At 36.6% G+C, this 20,242-nt stretch overlaps 1 protein-coding gene across 18 annotated transcripts in view; it reads right to left on the bottom strand.

Moving 5' to 3' along the window:
- The window catches only part of NRXN1 (neurexin 1), a 1,147,673-nt gene that overhangs the window by 700,388 nt on the left and 427,043 nt on the right, over positions 1-20,242 (bottom strand). For all 18 annotated transcript variants that reach the window (XM_024118772.1, XM_024118771.1, XM_024118769.1 and 15 more), the window contains one exon: positions 1,879-2,180. In XM_024118772.1, coding sequence (XP_023974540.1) covers positions 1,879-2,180 — 302 coding nt within the window. The remainder of the gene's footprint in view (positions 1-1,878; positions 2,181-20,242) is intronic.

The following is a 20,242-nucleotide window of genomic DNA, read 5'->3' on the forward strand; positions in this document are numbered from 1 at the left end:
CTAACAAATAGGCCTCCCACAGAGGTAATATTTTTCCTGCCAGTTATTGTTCGTAACTTGCTATGAGACAGAAACAGACATATGGCAATGCTCCTTTGTCTCCCTGAGTACATCTGACAGACATTGAAAAAGTCTACAAGGGATTCAAAGGCCTAAAGCTCATCAGCTGACCACTGCCGCCTTTTGCCCATAAGTGATCCCTCCCCAACCCTGGCCCACCCCAGTCCCAGCAAATGCATAGGAATCGCTTGGCATTGCCCTACTACTCAATTTTACAGCATACAGGGACTTCTGCTCAACTCCAAAACTTCCTTCGGTCATATTGATGGACTTTAGGGTCACAGTTTACTGCAATGAAACAAAACAAAGATCCTGACACATAGAATGAGTAGAATGGATTTGTTTTTAATCTGTCCTGCCACACATGCACCCCGGCTGTATAACTGCAGTTTCCTTTGAGCTACCAATTCACAGTTTGGTTTGTAACCTGAGCAAAGGCAAATCTAGAAAGTAGGCTCCTCAAGCCCCACCCTTCCTTCTGTGCTTCTCTCAAATGAGCCTTCGGCCTCTTGGTGCGAATCTGAGAGAAAAATAAAAAGGGAAAACCAAAGAGACACACTTATAGGAAATCCGTGGTCTACAGCTACCCCAATGGTGGGCAACTATCCCCCGAGGCAGGTGTGAAGCATGCAGGGCCCCTCCCATGACACTAAGGCCTCTGAAAGGTCTTGGAGGGTCTCAAGAAATCCTTCATTTTTACTTTTCTGCCTCAGCTAGACTAAATCTGCACTCCTAAAATTCCTGTTTGCTTCTCTAGCTTGGATAGTTTAAGCCTTTCAGAAGCGGGAAAGAAAAGGTTAGACAGTTAACAGCTCAGAAAGAGAGGGCTGTTTTAGTAAAGGAAAACCAGAGACAATCCGGTCATTCTGCAACTGTTCAGAGAAACAACAAGTATGTTAAGGATATTAGTTTGAGATCAGCACGTACTGCAGAAAAATTAGTCACTGTCAACACTTAACAAAATGGTACGTTGTAATATGATAAAATTTCAAATAATAATCAAAACTTATCATGTTCAGTATAAAAGGACAATCTATTCACTTTCATCTGTATATATATATACTGTAATAATATGTCTCAGTTAAAAGCATACAGTATATGGGGACCCATAGATTTACTGAAAAATTGATGTTTTCCTAACATGTAGACACTTGGAAGAATTTTTTTAAAATACAATCAAATAGAAATGGGCATCTAGAAGATGAACTGGCCTCTCCAGAGACATTCGGGATTTAACATAAGTGTCTGTGCTAAAAGTAAAAATATCCTCATAAACAGACTCTTCAGGAGATGTGGAAACCCCCAAAGTCATTTTTCCCCCTCAGGGACTCTTCTTGTCCTCATTTCAGAGTTTGGGGTGGGGAGGGAGTAGGGACTGATACCTTCCCAAATCACAAACACACTGGTGTTGGATTTTTTTTTTTAACTACAAAAAAGGAACTGTGATTTAATGACCCCAATGTGCATGCTTCCAAATGATCACCATGAAAACTATAATTTAAAATAAACAAATAAACAAAAAACTAAAAACACAACAGAATCACACACATCACAGGAAGGGCAGGTCGCAGGGATAACCTTGCAGCCCTCTGGGAAACTGTCATATGTCGCTGTGTCAAAATAGCCTTTAGGCCCCTGGAACTTTCTAGATATGCCCCTGCTCAAGTATGGCAGGAAGATTCATCTCAGAAGAAGAAAAAGCTAATTTGTAAGCGACTCTGAGGAACCCTGTATCATGTTGTTAGGGTTTTCAAGTACCACACACACAGCTGTAGCGAGAAACAAAGCCAGTTACTCTCTTATCCACTGCGTTGTTACCTGACGCAGATTCCTGGTGACTTTCACATCATGCCAGGCATTATCATTAAACTTTCCATTCACGGGCTCCACTAGTGCTTCAAAGGCCCCTGATCCCAAATTAATGACCAGAGAGACAGCTCCATTTTTCAGGGCGAGATTGACATAATCAGCTGATTTCCCAGTGTGAAGCATCAGTCCATTCCTCTGAAGGGTTTTAAAGGACAGAGTTATTTCATCGCTGCTGCTTTGAATGGGGTTTTGAGACAAGTCGTAGCAGAAGTATTCAGATCCCTTGAAAGTGGCAATGTATTCTTCTTTTCCTAGAGGAAAACAGATACATACATGCGTAAGTAAAGAAGCATACTATGTAAGTTAGCAAATCTTCACAGAAACTAACTAATCAGCCCCCAAATTAACTCTTTGTCTAGTTAACATTCATGACAAGAGCCCTGTCAAAGAGAGTTAAATAGTACTGTAGGTGGCAGTATATTTTTAATAAACCTCAGCTATTGGGCCATCAACTGCAATAGCTAAAGCTGACATTCGTGAAAATTCAATGCATTTTTAAGTATCACTGCAAGAGCTCTGATCAGAGAAAGTAGCTCTGTGATATCTTGAGGGCACGAGTCAGGTACCATGAATACATATTGGATGGTTCTACTCTGCTGGCAACAATGGATTCCAGTGTGTTTACAACATTCTCTCCATCCAACTGAGGCGTTATTTTAATTTTCAGTGAGGCATTTATATTCAAAGATCTTCTCAGTGAAGAGCCAAATATTTCCACCACTGAGAAACCATAACAGATTATCTGATGAGGGGAAAGCAAAGAAAAAATAATAGAATTTGGTCTGGAAGTAAACAGATCTCCTGTAGAGCAAGTGCATTTTTTCTCCCTGGGTGGAGGCGGCAGTGATAGAAAGCTTAATGGCATTAGCTGGATCGTTGGTTCATTCCCTGATCTCACCAAGCAGATGGTAGGGCTGGCTTTTATGAGACTGGTAAGAAATCCAGGACATCCTCAGGGGAACAGCATGTAAATGAAGTCTCAACATCTTCTATATATCTCAGTCTTTACTACATTTAGGAGTAACAACGTATATCCCACAAAATGTTAGATCAAACAGAAATGTGGCTATTTGGAAAGAGCAGTCTTTTCCCACTAATTAAGCGAGTTTAACCAAAAAAAGAGTAGAAGCCAAAAGCTCCCTCAACTTTCTAGGCAATGATGGCATTGTACCAAGAAAAATGAGACAGTATGGTTTGGACTCAGCTTCTGATAAACTATAAACATAGAATTATAAGTGATACTAGAGAATCTTAACCTGTTTCCCTGGTAATACCGCATCTCCACTATGCCCACTGGAGGGTTCATATACTAACAGGGGTCTCACTCTTATCCTGGCAATGGGATTTTACCTCAGGACTATTGTCACTCAATAATCTAATAACTCATGTCTTTGCATCAGAGCTCAAATCAAGGTCTCAGCTCATCAAGGCCCAATGACCTGACTCTCTGGATACAGAAAGTACCATAAGCAACTACAGGTAAGCAAGGCATGGCACTGAGTAAGATAGTGAGCACCTAAGAACTTTCACAAGAGAGTGAACCCTGGAGGGAGAGTCACTGTCTACTAGTAAACTCTTAGTGAAGACTAGTGGTCAGGCTAAACCCACCACATTCTGAGGCAGGGTCACCAAGCACAGTCCAATCCATCCTAGAGGGTCCCTTCCATTCAAACACTCAAAATATTGGCTGAAATCCCCCCAAGTGTTAAGCCCAGTGCTAGTCTTTAGGGATAATAGAGTGACCAAGACTGACCTAATCCCTGTCTCTGAAAGTCTACAGTTTAGGTGTTTCTTTCCCTGGTCAGTTCAATATGGCAAGTGCCTTGATATTGGGAGCCAGCACAACTAAATATTTCTGATATACTAGGAAAAAAAAAAAAAAGCAGGCTAAACTATGAACTTAGATCCTAGCTGGCCAATTGTTAACTGCACTGGGAGCAATTATGCATCTTTTAAAATCTCAGTTTCTAAAAATGGTTAGTGATACCAGTCTTTCAGGATATAATGAGATAATGCTGTACAGGCATCTGGCAAAGTTGGTGGGCATTAGAAATGGTAGCTGTCTTCCTCCTTGCCTGCCTAACGTAATAAATGTGATAAATGATCTAAAACAAATAGCATATGTCATATTTCATTGTGAAATCTAGAATACTCTCTTTAAGATCAGAAACAGAACACAGATGCTCACTATCAACATACTGTGCTTAAAGTCCTAGATAATGTAGGACGACAAGAAAAACACATGAGCATTATCAAGAGTATAAGTGAAAAAAAAACACATCATATTAGCAAATATAATTGTATACACTGAAAGACCAAAATTATCTTAAAAAAAAACCTGTTGGGTTTAAGATATTTCAGAAAGATCGTAGGGTTATACGTACCAGGGAAAATCAATATTTTAAACATACAAACAGATCTATAGATTCAATGAAATTCTAGTAAAAATCTCAATGATTTTTTTTTCAATGATTTTTTTTAAATGAATACGAAAAGCTGATTCTACAAGTTCTATGAGAAAAACAAAGAGCCCCAAATAGCCAAGATACACCAGAGAAAGAAGGTTAAGGAAATTTCCTGTGTAAAGATGAACAATTATTAGAAAATTATGATAATAAAGATAATGCATTAGGATAGACAAAAGGGGGAGAATAAAGATAATAATCAAACTAAAAATAATCTTAAGCATATATGAAAATGATTTATATCAAGTCAGGCATTGCAAATAAGTGAGCAAAGTATAGATTAGTCAATAAATGGCGCTGGGACAACTGGTTATCTACATGAATAAAGTGAAATTGGATCTTTACATCATTTTGTTTACAAAAATGAATTCTCCATGGACTAAGGACATAAATTAGTAAGGTAAGTCTGTAAAATGTTTGTAAGACAAGAAATTACAATACTGAAGTATGGAAGGATTTATTAAATAGGCACAAAAATCACTAATAAAATATTGATAAATTCAACTGCATTAAAATTAAGAACACCTGGTTCATCAATAATACCATAAAGAGAGTAAGAATCTAAATTAGGTTGGTAGAAAATATTTTTATACCATATTAATCTACAAAGGACTACAATACAGGATTTGCAAAGCATTCTGATAACTTGATTTGAAAAAAAAGATGAACAATGGGAAAATGGGCAAAATAAATGTATAGTAATTTCATAGAAAAACAGGTATATGCTGTATGAATAAATAAAAAGATGCTCGGGGCTTCCCTGGTGGCGCAGTGGTTGGGAGTCCGCCTGCCGATGCAGGGGACACGGGTTCGCGCCCCAGTCCGGGAAGATCCCACATGCCGCGGAGCGGCTGGGCCCGTGAGCCATGGCCGCTGAGCCTGCGCGTCCGGAGCCTGTGCTCCGCAACGGGAGAGGCCACAACAGTGAGAGGCCTGCGTACCGCAAAAAAAAAAAAAAAAAAAGCTCAATTCTATGAGTCTTCAGGGAAAGGCAAAAATTAAATTATATTCAGAAACTATTTCATAGCCATGAAATTGACAAAAAATGATACGAAAAGACAGAAAAACTCCAGGCTTTGTAAAAGCTATGGAAAAATAGTAATTCTTATCCAATGCTAATGAGAGTGCTGATGAGCTGAAAATCGACCAACGGCAACAAGCACTATTTGGCCTTACGCTAGCCCATGGGAACATCACATATTATAAAGGTGTCAGTCTTTAGAAAATTGTTACCATAGTCAATAAAAATACCATTCCCAATTCCCTTCAATTCATTTCTCTCTTCTCACTGTTCTGATCATTTGATGATAACGAGTCAAGTGAAGTCTGGTTCATATCCGTAAACATACATCAGATATACTGAGATTCACTTATCTGAAGATGATATTTGCAAACTTTTCATCCCCAAGGAATACTCAGAACAGGTCTCTGAGCCAAAGGGAGTTTTAGAGACCCTCTTCTAGCCCAAGCTTTTAATTTACATTGTTAAGAAAATGATGCCCATGGAGTTTAAATGACTGTCAAATTCAGAAAGTGCACCAACCACAGAAGCAGGATTAGAATTCAGCCTCTGACTACCCTTAAATACTAAATAGCAGAGTTTGGGGGCTTGAAAAGGTTTGATCTAGTTAAAAGGCAGTAGCATTTTATCTAAGTGACTTCACATCATTCCAAATATGATTTATTCAAAATAAATCTTGACAAAGGATTTCTTTGCCAGATAATGTGGCAGAGCCAAAGGAAAAAAATAGTAAATAGAGTTTACAGTTCACTAGATGGAAAGCTGTGAAGTTATATGAGAACTAATGACATTTCACACCATCATATTCCTATTACTTAAAAATGAAAATGTATCACTCCTTTTAAATTGTTTAATATCAAATTTAGATGATTTAAATTTGCATTAAATGCAACCACATAGTGTTGGAAAAAATCACGCTGTCTAATATATCATTACCTCAAAAGGCCATAAATGAGACATGAATCTAAGCAGGGAAAATCTTTTTGCTATGTTCTTTTTCAAGAAAGAATATGTGTACTATGTGAGAATACATAAGTCATTCTATTTTCTTCAAGAGGACTATAATTCCTCCAATTCTTTGTTACCATACAGTCTTTGTCATTGTTTTGTGCTATGTCATATGCAAATACCAAGCAGCATAGTGAAGAGTTATTTATGCTTTCCTGTTAAACACCTAAAGAATGGGTCTATGTCCATTTTAAAATGTAAGTTCCAAATATCTTGTGCATTTCTAGTATGTTCTAAAACAATAATCATCAAAAAGAAATTAGATTCACAGCAACCTATATATCAACAAATTCTTATATCCAGGATACATAAAGAACTTATACAAATCAATCAGGAAAAAAAAAGAACAAAACTAGACAAACCAACAGGAACAGACACTTTTATCCATGATAAAAGGATATCCATGTGGAAGGATGTTCAACTTTATTAGTATTCAGAGAAATGCAAACTAAACCACAATAAAATATCAATACATTCCACTACAGTGAATAAAATGAAAAAGAAAAAATGCACAAAGTGTTAGTGAGGATGTGGAGCAACTAGAACTCTCATGTATTGCTGGTGAGAACTGCTTTTTGAAATTAGCGATATCTTTTAAAGCTAAACACCTGCCTAACCTTATGACCCAGTAACCCCCACTTGTAAGGATACATCAAACAAAATGGACAAAAAGATCATCAGAATAACATACTAGAATGTTTACAGTAGCACTCTGCATAATAACCTCAAACTGAACAGCACTGAAATGCCAATCAATAGTAGAATGGATAAATAAATTGAGGTATAGTTACACAGTGAAATATTAGACAACAATGAGAATATATAATCTACAACTACGTGCAAAAATATGGATAAATCTCAGAATAATAACATTGAGTAAAAAAAATTCCACACATAAAAGAGAACATACTTATGATTCCATTTATATAAAAATTTTTTAAACAAGTAAAACTAATCTCTACTGTTGTAAGTCAAGGTAATGGCTACCTTTGGTAGATATGAAGCAGGGACTAGTTAGGAGGACGTTTTGGGTGCTAGCAATGTTCTGTTTTTGATCTGGGTGTTGGTTATGGGTGTGATCAGAGTGCAAAAAATCATATAGCTGTACACTTATGATACGTGCACTTCCTAGTATTTATACTATATTTCAAAAAATAATTTAAATACTAGTTTAAATAATCTGTATGATTGAGAACAAAACAAGTTCACCTGATAAAGTCTTTTCTTCCTGATTAATAGGGTGATATGAGCAAGACATTACTCCCATTAATGTTACTTTTATTAGTAAAAATGAAAATAATAGCAACAGTAATAATACCAGTTATGTAGCATTTAAAAACTTTTCAATGCATATTAATATCCCTTAATACCATTTGCTCTCCAGAGCAACCTCATAGGATTTAGAAAAAGTATATAAGCTGCAATGGATATAATTGTTTGAAGGACCATATCCAAATGTGCTGATTAATGGATCATTGTCAAGATAAAGGGAGTCTGTATTATTCATCATAGAAATGCTATGATAGAAGTAGAGAAACAATTAAAAAATAAACTGCTCGAAAGCTTGGAGCATTTTTCTAATATTCTATATTAATTCGCTTTCTGTTGCAATACAATTGGAGGAAGAGATCTAATAGAGTGCCATTGGAATTAGTCCTATTCAATTTTCAGCTCTCTAATAATTTAGATGAAAATACACAGTTCTTGCTCATCTAATTTTCTGAAGGAAATTTCAATGAAAAAATCCAAATTGTACAAATTCTTGTTATGCTGACTGGATAAGCTGATTCTGACAAAGTTAAATTTAATGGCAATAAACCTGAGTTCTATTCTCAGGTCTAAAACTACTCAACTGAACAAGTAAGAGTATATAGGAAAACAAGATTTCCCAGACACATCAGATAAAATAAACAAAGCCAAATCTTTAGAGGATTTAGAACATGAATCAACAGTGTGATAGAGACACTCAGAAAAGCCCAGATAAGCATGGGTTACGTTCATGAAAGTTCTTAGAGGAGGGATGGGGCGGTCTTGTGCTTTAGTGCTAGGCAGCTCATGCCCGTTATCACACTCCTATTTAGACAAGCTGGAGTACGTTTGGATATATGCTAAGATGATAAAAGGCTTCTAGATTATATAAGGTAGTGTTAAAAACCCTCTAAAGAAAAAAATTAGGGGACACATGACAGTATCTTGAAACATCAGGAAGGATGTCCCCTAGAAGAGTAATTCCATTTTGTATGGAAACAGGGGTGTAAATAGAATCAAAGCATGAAAGGTATGGGAAAATATATTCTCAATATAATGAAGACTTTCTAAGAGAGGTATCCATAGGTGGAACATTCAATTTGATAGAAAACAAATTACTCATCAAAAAAAGAACTTAAACATAACTGAAACACTTAATTGCATATGGCAGAAGGTATTCAATGTTTGGATGGAAGAATGAACAAACAGATCCTTTTCAACAGCAAGAATTACTGATTTCTACTTTAGAGAGAGGAATATTACACAAAGAAAGGTTAAATGGCTCCCCAAGTTCACACAGAAATTGATTCTCAGGATAATGCCCCTTCCCATTGCCTATGCTTGGGGTAAAGTCTCACTAATTTGACCCTATGTTTCCACAATTTTCAGCTTCACTGAACTTCTTTACTAAGTGAAGGATCTGCAAGGGAATGGCCCTAGCTCCTAAGGACAATGATGTCTATGGGCAGAGGGAAGTCCCACTATTCTCACTTACATGAAGAATGTCAGGCCATTTTCCTAAGCCAAGAACCTGACCTACATTATTATTCTTGATCTTGCATTTCATATACACAATCCCAAATCACACAGGTTTATAAGGTTTTACTATACCTTAAAATATATTCTAAGATTGTGTTCAACACAAACCAGAAACTGAAATCAACATGTGAAAAAAAACAAGCGAACAAAAACCGACATTTGAGTAAGAGACTTGTTTCATTTGTTTCACTGCCCTAGAAGTCAAATACAGAAGAATATTGTGCCGAAAATGTCCTTGACTAAACAAAAGTACACACTAGAAGTTTACATTATTAAATTAAATAACATGCCTGGCTTTCTCTGACTATAAAGGTAAAGCAAGTTTAGAAAAACAGGAAAAGAAAGTCTGCCTATTGAAAATCACATCGGGTTAAATTCTCAGTCCCTCAGTGTAACAGAAAACAGCAGAGTTTTATTTGCCAAAACCCTTTGTAATTTAGAAATTAAAACAATAAATTGATCACTATAAGGAAAAACAGCATTATTTTAAAGGGAGAGTAGTTCACTCTTTTCTTGGATTTTCTACCTGATGCAATGCTGTAAATCATTCCAAAATTCCCAAATGTGATTCAACCTACAGAAATTCTGAGGCTAACTTCTATTGTTTGCAGCAAGAAATCAAGCTTCATAAAATATTCATTCTTCAAGGTTTTATTTCACTTTAGATACACCTCAAGGCAACCAATCCAGAAATAAGTTGCCAAGAATCCATCAGATAACCCCCAAAATAGGCACACTCTTAATGACGACATGTGTGAGGTCATTAATATGAAAGGTAAAGAAGACTTAGATGTTATTTGGCACAATGCTCTAATTTATTAGATGAAGAGAGTGAGGCCTCAACAGATAAAACTGTGGTCACATAACAAACTGGAGTAGAATCAAAATATGTATAACTCTTGCCCTCTTTATTCCAGCCTCATGTTCTTCCTTATTTCCTATATATTGCCATGAAATGAGTCTCTAATTCATTACCAAAAACTAAATGCAGCTTAAACTTGAACATATTAAAAAAAAAAAAATAGGACACAGCCCAACACTCTATGACAATTTTCCAATCCTATTGTGCAACTGATTTGCATTTGTTTCAATAACTGCAGGTGCTGGGAACCAAACAGGCCACTCCATGCCTAAATGGGCTGATGACCATTCAGTTCTGCACAGATGATATGACACACAGGGAAAGTCATAAACAAACATTCACCAGGTGTGCAATATCGCAATTTCTGGGCCTGCCTCCAGCTCAACTCCCACAGTTGAATCTATGACAACTAGACTCTAGCATCTTTTAACCTGGAGGATACCAGTGACACAATCAAAGTAAAAACATACCTTGGTGAATTTAGGCTTTTCAAAGACTCTCTATATGAACTTTGGGGTCAATTAATGATTACCTAACAAATAAATAATATATATGTATATATAGCAAATATACTATTATATATATAATTATAGGAAGACAATGATATTTATAGCAGATTTATAGATATCCTGTATTTATAAACAATCCTCATTTATACGAAGATCAGTATAAACTAAGAACACTTGGATTTTAGAGTACCACGCTTTGCACTAGGGGAAGAGAAGGGACGCTGGAAACCCATGGCATGTCTTTGATCTTAAGGCAAAGAATATTGAATCCAAAGGTCACACATGTAAAGCATCTAGTAGTCCTCAAACTGGAATTGAGAGGGAGATTAATAATTCATTCAGGCATCATCTTGGTCAAACTTTTCTATTTTATTCCATGTACATATAAGTCCATGCCACTCTCTCACTTCGTTCCAGCTTTCCATTCCCCCTCCCTGTGTCCTCAAGTCCATTCTCTACGTCTGCGTCTTTTATTCCATGTACAATGCGAAGCCATTGGAGTATTGAGGCTGGAGAGTGACAAGTTCCGATTTACATTTTTTAAAGTTAAGTCTGGCTTCTGTGTGGAGTTTGGATTCTGGATATGCATGAAAGTGCTAACAATGAGACTAACAGTTATAAAGTTATAGACCATAGGAATGAGGGCTATAGAGTCATATACACCTGGGTTTCAACCCCATTCTCACATTGTGAGTACTGAAATAAATAATCAATTGTCTTAAAAAAATCTCTGTTTTCTCATCAGCAAATGGAGGCAATAACACTAGGAGCTATATGACAGGTTGGTTGTGAGGATTAAGTAATAAAATGTATGTGCAATAAGTTTATTAGAGTCAAAATCCATGGGATATATTCATGGCATATAAACATGAAAGAGTATTTGTTTATTCATTATATTTCTTCAGTCACTGATTGTAAACATGCATGCACTGTCACCTCCTTTCCCCATCTCTTCACAACATCTTGGGCAGAAGTATTAAATTTGGGGGCTTCTGGTTATTAAAAACTCAGGCTAATTTATAACTCTCACCTAAGATGTGATGTAAATTTCAGCCTTCAATTCATAGTCTGAGTTGAGGAAGAAGGGGAGGATGTGGTATGACCACAGACATCTTCTTACCACCTGCCTTAAAACCTGGCCCTTCCATTTTATTGGGATGGAGTCAATAACAGGAAGAGAACAGGACAGTGGCATGCTTATAGTCTCTTTCTGTTGGTTGTACCTGCTTCTTTGGTTCACCCTCACTGACCTCTGATGCCTTCCAAATGGTAGATTCCTAAGTGCTCTGTAGGGCCTCCCCACTGCATTTTCCAAACATAATTTAAGGGGTGGGGTGGTGGAGACAGAGAGATTCATCTGGCTCAACCTGCTTCATCCTCTGGTTCCGACACACTGCATCTGGCTACTGTGATCCCCTGGCCCAGCAGTCCAGCAAGTGGCCTTCTTGTGAGTGATACTGGCCAGATGGCTCAAGCCCCAGAATAAAGTGGAGTGTCTGCATGACCCATAGAATCTTAGGCATCCTGGCTATACCAGATGTTGAGAGTATAGGTTATACTCCTTTGTCTCCGTCCACTGTACCAGTCCCCTTCTCTCCTCAGAAAGGCACAAGGCAGGTCAGCAAGTTTGATGCAGACACTGTCATGTGTAAGGAATGCAAAATGCAGACATTCCTCTTTTGCAGGCATACACAGGCACTGCACACGCTTCTATAGAGTCTGTTCTCCCGACTACCTTGGGTAAAGGAAGCACACTTCTCCTTGGACAATACATTTTCATGGGGTCTATGACCTACTGACTCTTCTGCCCCACTCACCCATCTCCAGTGCTTAGGTAGATAAGGAAGGTGGGAGGTAGGGAGGAATCAGGAGGGGTCAAAAGATCAGTTTTGCTGTCTTCTAGTAAGTGCTGAGGAAGATAACTGGCCCATATTTAGAGATTTTCTTTATAGTGGAGGTTACTTAAATTCTGTTTCAGGGGCCTTTAGTTAACAATTCTATGAGAAAAATGTATCCTCAGCATGCTGCTGTGAACATAAAGAAATACCTGGCATATGGTGGGCAATCAACTGTTGGTTATTATTATTGTTATTATTAAACTAACTACCGTATTTTAAAGGACTGTCCAGCAGTTTTAAAAAAATCAGCTTTTTACCTAATCATTTAATAACCAGAATATCATTATGCCCAGCACCCTAATTCTAGGAAATTTTTGGTTAATTCATGGAGTTAGAGTAAGTTCATGGAGTAAGAAAGAGATGGAGGTATTACAAATAGCATAAAGGAAGGAAAAAATGTCTCTTTATTGATGGTTTACCCTTTTGAAGAGGTTTATACCTTGATGACTTGCAAAATGATTTCATGAGGTTTTTGTGTTGTTTTTATTTTTCATTCTCTAAGGGAAAAAAGCATCGCGCTAAGGATCAGGAGAGTTGAGCGCTGGTTTCCACTCAGCCACTTTTCAGCTCTCTGCCCTTGGCCACTCCACTTAGCCTCACTGGGCCTTATTTTTTTCCCTGGCAAAGTGACATAGCTGGACTAAGTGATCTCCAGTGTTTCTTTCAATTCTAAAATTTTATGGCCCTATAACATTCTTGATTCATTGAGCCACTGTTTCATTGATTCATTCAATAAACATTTACTGAGGCTCAACTCTGTGCCAAACTCTACTGCTTTCCTGCTGTCAAAATCACACAACATGCTGAAGTGTCTTTAAAGGTTTCTGATGGCTGCTGCTTTTACAAGGAACTTTCCATAGCAACCTCTGTCTCCCTGAGCTTCTAGAGCTACTTTTCCTCTTATACTGTAAGGAATTAAAATTTAAGAACAACAAAGCAACATGGAAGGTGTTCTGTTCACACTCTATCAGAAATAAACTTCCTATTCTGATCACTTTTCTTCCTTAGTCCGGAAAAGAACACCTTCAACAGACTTTTTGGTCCAATATATGTTGGGGTGTTAAAAGAATGTGATGAAAAAAAAAAAAAAAAAGAATGTGATGAATTTTCTTTTCTCCCACATTTAAGGTACTTTTCCATATAAATGAAATTCTTAGAATAATAAAACATTTGAAGAGAAAGCTGATATTACTTACTATATGTTTATATGAATTAATTTGGGAGCATGTATATTTCTCTAATGAATGTATGAAAGGATAAATCAATAATGACTAGTGTTTTCCTATGAATAGAACCCTTAGTTTGGAATTAGGAACCCTGAGTTCAGTTCCCCCACTTAATGGCTGGTGCTACATGACCATGGGCAAGTAAATGTAGCTGAGTCTGAGCTTACTTCAGTACAATGACTATAGTCATGCTGTCATGCCACACCTTCAGATTTTTTAAAAATAAGGATCAGTAATATAATGATTATGGAATTATTATCATTATTATTAATTACATACTGATTCTTCCATAACCTCCCCACATCCCATCTGTCATAGCTGTATTGAAACCATCATAAATCAACATTGTCTAGCTCAGCATTTTTCAAACCAGGTTTCTCATCTGCTTTGAATACTATTTTCTCAAGCCTCCCAAGGATGGTACAAAACTAACACCGTTCTGGATACATAGGAGAGAAGTTAGTTATTCTGTACAATAGATTCCTTAGGATTTTATTCCCTTCCCAACACCAGCAGAGCTCCAGCCTAAGGCAAACACACAGAATTTATCAAAGAGTTTGGAAGTAGTTTACAGAATAGAAGGAGTCACTGAACCATCAAGTCTTGGAAAGGATGGAACATGGGGAAGATCTAAGCTCCTCATAGTTTTGGTCTCCTACAGGGTTGTATCGTTCGTATAACTCAACAACAGCGAACCCCAGACTCAAAGTAATTTCATTCAAGTCCTGAATTCTGCAAAGGGGATGAAATTTGATTAGCTCAGTTTGTGTTGGTCAGAAGTATTTACTCCCAGTTCAGACTTTTATGATTGGAGTAGGGGAAACAGGCAGGATTATAAAACAGGAGCATATGGGGGAATCACATAAGAGGACAGACTACTCATTGATGAACATTTGACACTGTCAACAAGTCGGTATTGGGATCTAATATTAAAAGAGAACCCTTCCCAGCATGTAGAAATTATTACAATTTCCTTTTTAGAACACTAAATATAAACTTATGTCTCAAGCTCCAATTTCTTTTTAAAAAAAGGACACTGGCTGATTCGTGGTTAACTTTCTTTTAAGTGTGAAACTTTATCAGAAATCTCAGTGAATCACTTAAATGTAAATTTTAGAACTGGAAAAAGGAGACCTTTAAAGGTTATGAGATTTTCTCTGGCGTCTATAGCTAGGCACAGGTGAAGCTGAGATGAGAAGCTGAGTCTCTAGACCAGTTGATCCCAAACAGGGCTGGTCATCAGAATCACCTGGGAAAGAAACCTTTAAAAAATATTGTACAACACAGGGAATATAGCCAATATTCTATAATAACTATAAATGCAATATAACGTTTAAAAATTGTGTATCACTATGTTGTACGCCTGAAACATATAATATTGTACATCAACTCCACCTCAATAAAAAAAGAAGAAAAAAAAGCATATTTCTAGCACCCATTCCCTTAAGTCCTACTTTCATAAGGCTGGAGTAGTGCTCCTGATACTTTCTTATTATTTTTTACTTCCTAGTTATTTCCAGTAACCACTTAAGCTTGAAATTCAATGTTTCTTGTAAAATACTGGGTTTCCCTTCCCTTCCCTTACTCTCCATGAAAAGAACCCACTTCCCAACAAACAGCACACAATGTACAATAAAATAGATGAAATATAAACAAAGCAATCAAAAAGCAGAGCACATTCTCACTTTCTAGTTTGGAAGTAATTTGATTGGTGAGAGAACATTCTGGCCAGACTGAATAATACCACCTCTTGATCAGTAACTATAATTCACAATACATCTGTTCACTTCTCACACTGAGAATTCTCTGATCTCAAGGATAAGACATATTTCCACATTGACAAGCTGTAAATGCTTTTTTTCCTTTTCTACCTGTTGTGAGTAAACCAAACACCCTATTGAAACAAGTCTTTTCTTTCTAAAGATCATTGGCCTTGACACTATATGGCAAGAACACCTGATATATTTTATATCCCATACTTGAAATAAGTTGCCTCCCCCTCCATTCCCCACACTACATGCCTTTCTCATGAACAATTCATAAAACCATAAAAGTTAAAGAGATCTTCTAATTCAAGGTCTTTTGAAAATTTCTTCCCAGTTACCCAGGATTCACATACTGTACATAGACTTTGTACTTGCAATGCACTCTTCTATTTTTTTATAGAAAGAGGAATTGTTCTAAACTGACTTCATAAAAATAACGGTTCACCACTCAAATTTGAAAAACACTGATTTAATTCAGTCTTTTCATTTTACAGATAAGAAAACTAAGGCCCAGGGAATTTAAGAGACTTGGCAAAAAACACTTAGCTTGTGAATACCTCAGACTAGAATTCGGATCTCTGACTGAATGCTATGCTCTTTCTACTACAGTCTGCTGCATTTCTAATGCTATTTTAGATAGGTTTGAATGGACACCTTCACAGTTTCAGAGGGAAGAAAATATTCATTTTGAAGAATTTAGGACAGTCTAGCTTTTTCACCAAGACGTTCAATCCTAATTTAATCTCTTTCCCAGATACCTAGCTTTCATAACTCCTAGACAAAATATGCAAAATTATAGCTTTATAGCTTTCATATCACCAGTTAATATTACTATTATTTTTCTCAGCTATTATCTCAAAGTGAAGTAATCATCTTGACTACCTTACCATATTTGCACTAATTATGTTAAGCTTCTCAACATCAACATTTTAATTTTGCAGTTTATTTTGATTTATAGTATTATAATGAAAGTCTTTGACTTAAATGTTCAAATATTCCTACTTAAAAACAGACAATGCATTTTATTTTAAATTGATAGTATTACCAATTATGTGGGAAAAAAATCCATACCATTTTATAATAAAAAATAAACATAAATTGAATATACATAACCATATTGACAAAAAGCTAATTACTGGATAATTAGGTATATCAGGCTGAGGTGATCTGATATTATATTTAATATTCATAGTAGTCCTCAACTTGGCATCACAATGAAATCACCTAATGAGCCTTGGGAAATATTAATGGCTCGGTCACAGCCCCGGGTATTGACACTTTCGGAAGTTTCCTAGGTGGTTCAAACGTGCCACGTGCCACGGTAGAGAATCAAGGGTTTAGAAAGATACGACCTACACGTTTAACGTGTAACAATTGTGCCTCTATAAATGTACCAATTTAGTTACAATAATGTGACAAAATGTTGCAGCTCTTTAAGCTATAATTTACACTTCAGACAGGACCTGCCTGTGTATAGTATTGCTTTACATTTGCATATTGTTTGAGTAATTAATAAGTAGTTGGCAAATTTTATCTCATAAAGTGGGAACAAAGTGCATTCCCTCTCTCCCCTTTGATGTACGTTATTAGACTGACCTTTGAAAGCATCTGATTTTAAGTTACAGTTTTCTTAAAAAGGGCCAATCTTTATGTAAAACCACATGCATGAATCTTCAACCCATTCAGATGCTGATTTTATACATTTCCTTCCTGAAGGAAAATCATGGAAGAAGCAATCTAGAGTTGTATCTTGCTGCCAGTTCAGGCAATCACATTTGCCCAAGCACACAGAAACCCCCAATGAACTGAATTCAATTGTTTTCAGTTTTTTTTAATTAAAAATTTTAGCCAATCTCCAAAACTCTCATTATACAAAATATATAAGGTTTAAGTATTTCTGGCAAAATTCAATGCAAACATTCAAAGAAGGCAAACATTCTGCCTTGAACAGTACTCTTTATTTGCTGGTCAGAATAAAACCTGAAGCTGATGAAAAGCTTATGGAAGCTAAATATCCCACCGTGGACGTTAAAAACAAGGATGTTCTACTCTAAGGAGAAAGTCATGGAAGAAAGAACTGGGATTAAAATAGATAAAGAAAGGTGCAACACAAGAGCTAGTCCTGAAATAGTTAACAAGAAGAGCTGACACCCCTCCATCAGCAACTTCTTGACAGGCCTGTCTTTCTTTAACAGGTCGATACCTCTGTACACCACAGGCTGAAATTTTAAGTGCCTAAGCTCCTCTTCCTTCTTCTAATAGACAAATGTACAAAATACTCATTTTTGCTTCCCTTGCTGCTGTGCCATAATAAACAATTGGCTCGGGATTTTAACCAAGTCAAATGTTGACCAAAAGCCTCCTCACAAAAGCCTTTTAATAAATTTCTGCTTGTGTTTTCTTTACATGTATTTCAATTTGAAGACAAAGAGTTTCTTCCCCATTTCCCTCATTTGCTGTTGCTTGTTTGACTAATTAAAAAGCACACTCTCTGAATGCTGAAAAGAGAAAATGGAAGAGTGGGCAGATGGGTCAAGATGGAATGTCCGTGGCTCTGGCAGGCCTTGCGATTCTTTCCACTAAAACAAATCCTTTACTCTTCTAGCTCAGATTCAAGGAAGGCACAGAGGCAGCCCTTCGGCCTTTCCTACTTCAGGTCAAAGTCCTTTTTGTACTTGGCATACAACCTAGATGCATCAGAATTCTGTACAAAATGCAAAGTTTTATGCTTCCAAACAATTCAAGTGCATTCTGTGGTCTTTGCATCCTGTGGGCTGCCCTGGCAGATTTGAGGCATCTCTTAGGGCAAAGTGATTTGAAAGCGCTGAGGTTTTCTTGGCGACTGGGAAGAATAATTTGACTTCACTTGGAATAAGATCATATTCAGCAGAAAAGATCTGCTGTGCTCAAGGTCACGAACTTTGGCTCTGTGGATATTCAGTTATTCAGCAGAATAACCACTCCAAGCCTTCAAAGCACTTTGGGATGCTGCTGCAGGTGTTGCCTGCAGAGACCTTCCTGACAGCCGCTGAGTTCCTGCATCTGTCTGTCCCCTTCTTAATGCTGTCTCTTCTGTACTCTGAAAACCACATTCCCTCTTTATACATATATATGCATGTGTATGTATGCAATCCCAAAGATTTTCAAAGAGATGTTTCCATGAATCAAGATCCATATGTACATATATAAAGGACTAAGTAAAGTTTCCAGGGGGAATAGATTTTTTTAATTGATGCATTTCAAAGCCTGAAGTCTTAAGCAGCATTTTAGAATGTGTTTGCAAAATAAATCATGGAAGCCCCAAGGAATTAATTAAGTCATTGATTAAAGAAACATATTAAAGACCTACTATGTGTGAGGCACTATATTAATTGCTTTGAGGGAAACAATGTTGAATTAGACAGATATCTATCTTATAAGATGTTCAAAATGCAAAGAGGACACAAGGCATATAAGAGGTCAGGGAAATTCAAAAGAAGAGATTATTGCCAAAGTGTTGAGATACATTTCTTAAAGACGGTAAAACTTGGATGACATCTTGAAGGATGATACATTTGAAATTTAGGGAATTTGGGGAACAGCACTCCAGGTGAGGGGATGAAATGAGTGACCGTTTTGAGGTGAGAAGTCAAACAATTAATGAAATTTGACTAGAACTAAGATGGCATGAAGAAGAAGAAAGGCAAATGATGTGACAGAGTTTGGTTAAGCCTGAATTATAAAAGGCTTTGGTAAAGGAAAGAAATATTCCTGACATTTTTATCAGGAATATGCAGCTGAGAATGAATTGTGAATTACTGATTGGCACAGACTTAGGGACAATAGTTGCACTTCATACTTTTGTCATGAATATTAAAGTTTTGAAAAATGCAGTCTATCTAAAATGAAGGTAATGTCTTCAATGTAAAAATAAGGAGAGCTTTGGAAAGCTATTCAGGTTTAGTTTGGGAGGAGGGAGGAGACAGATGGATGGTCCATCACTAGATATTTTTATTCTTATTTCCTATCAAACAGACAAGCATTTGTGAGGAAAAAGACTTCATGTAAGAAGGGTTTACTTTGCACTATCTGCCAAGGAGGATATTGGTTTAATGATTCAAAGAAGTAAAGCAAAGTTATATTCTATTTAATTGTAAGAAATAACTAGTAAGTTGCATTAAACATGATTAAAGGATATTATGAAGAGGCTTTAGAGTCTTTAAAACTACTGTATTGAACATAGAAGAAATAACAGTCCAAGATGTTCTTTAAATATCCCGTGTGAATGCCAACTTTTCTGGTAGAATAAATTTAAATGCAAATGAATACAGTGCCTAAATACATTTTCTTTTGACTTTGTTCCCAGTGATGTGGTTAAGAGCCCAAACTACCACTCCATCACTTATTAGCTTTGTGATTGGGGGCAAGTTGCTTAAACATTATAATTCTCCAATTTCTCCTATTTAAAATGTGGGTAAAAGTTATATTTACCCAGAGGTTAATGAATTGATGCTTATAAAATTATTAGCATAGTGTCTGGCTACAAACGTCATTCAGTTTTCCTGGTACACAAGTTTTCTTTGTTTGCTCTTTAATCTTATAAAATCATTTCCATCAGAGTTTTACTTCATGGCAAGCTGCTTTTATTTCTTGATTAAGAAAACATATCCTACTCCCCAAATTATAAAGATACTTTCCTCTCTTTTCTTCTAGTATTTCTATAACATGCAATCCCTTTATGGTTTTTTATATGAATGATACATGAGTGGAACCTAATTTTACTTTATTTCCC

The sequence above is a fragment of the Physeter macrocephalus genome, chromosome 12 (assembly GCF_002837175.3).
Source record: "Physeter macrocephalus isolate SW-GA chromosome 12, ASM283717v5, whole genome shotgun sequence".
NCBI lineage: Eukaryota > Metazoa > Chordata > Mammalia > Artiodactyla > Physeteridae > Physeter > Physeter macrocephalus.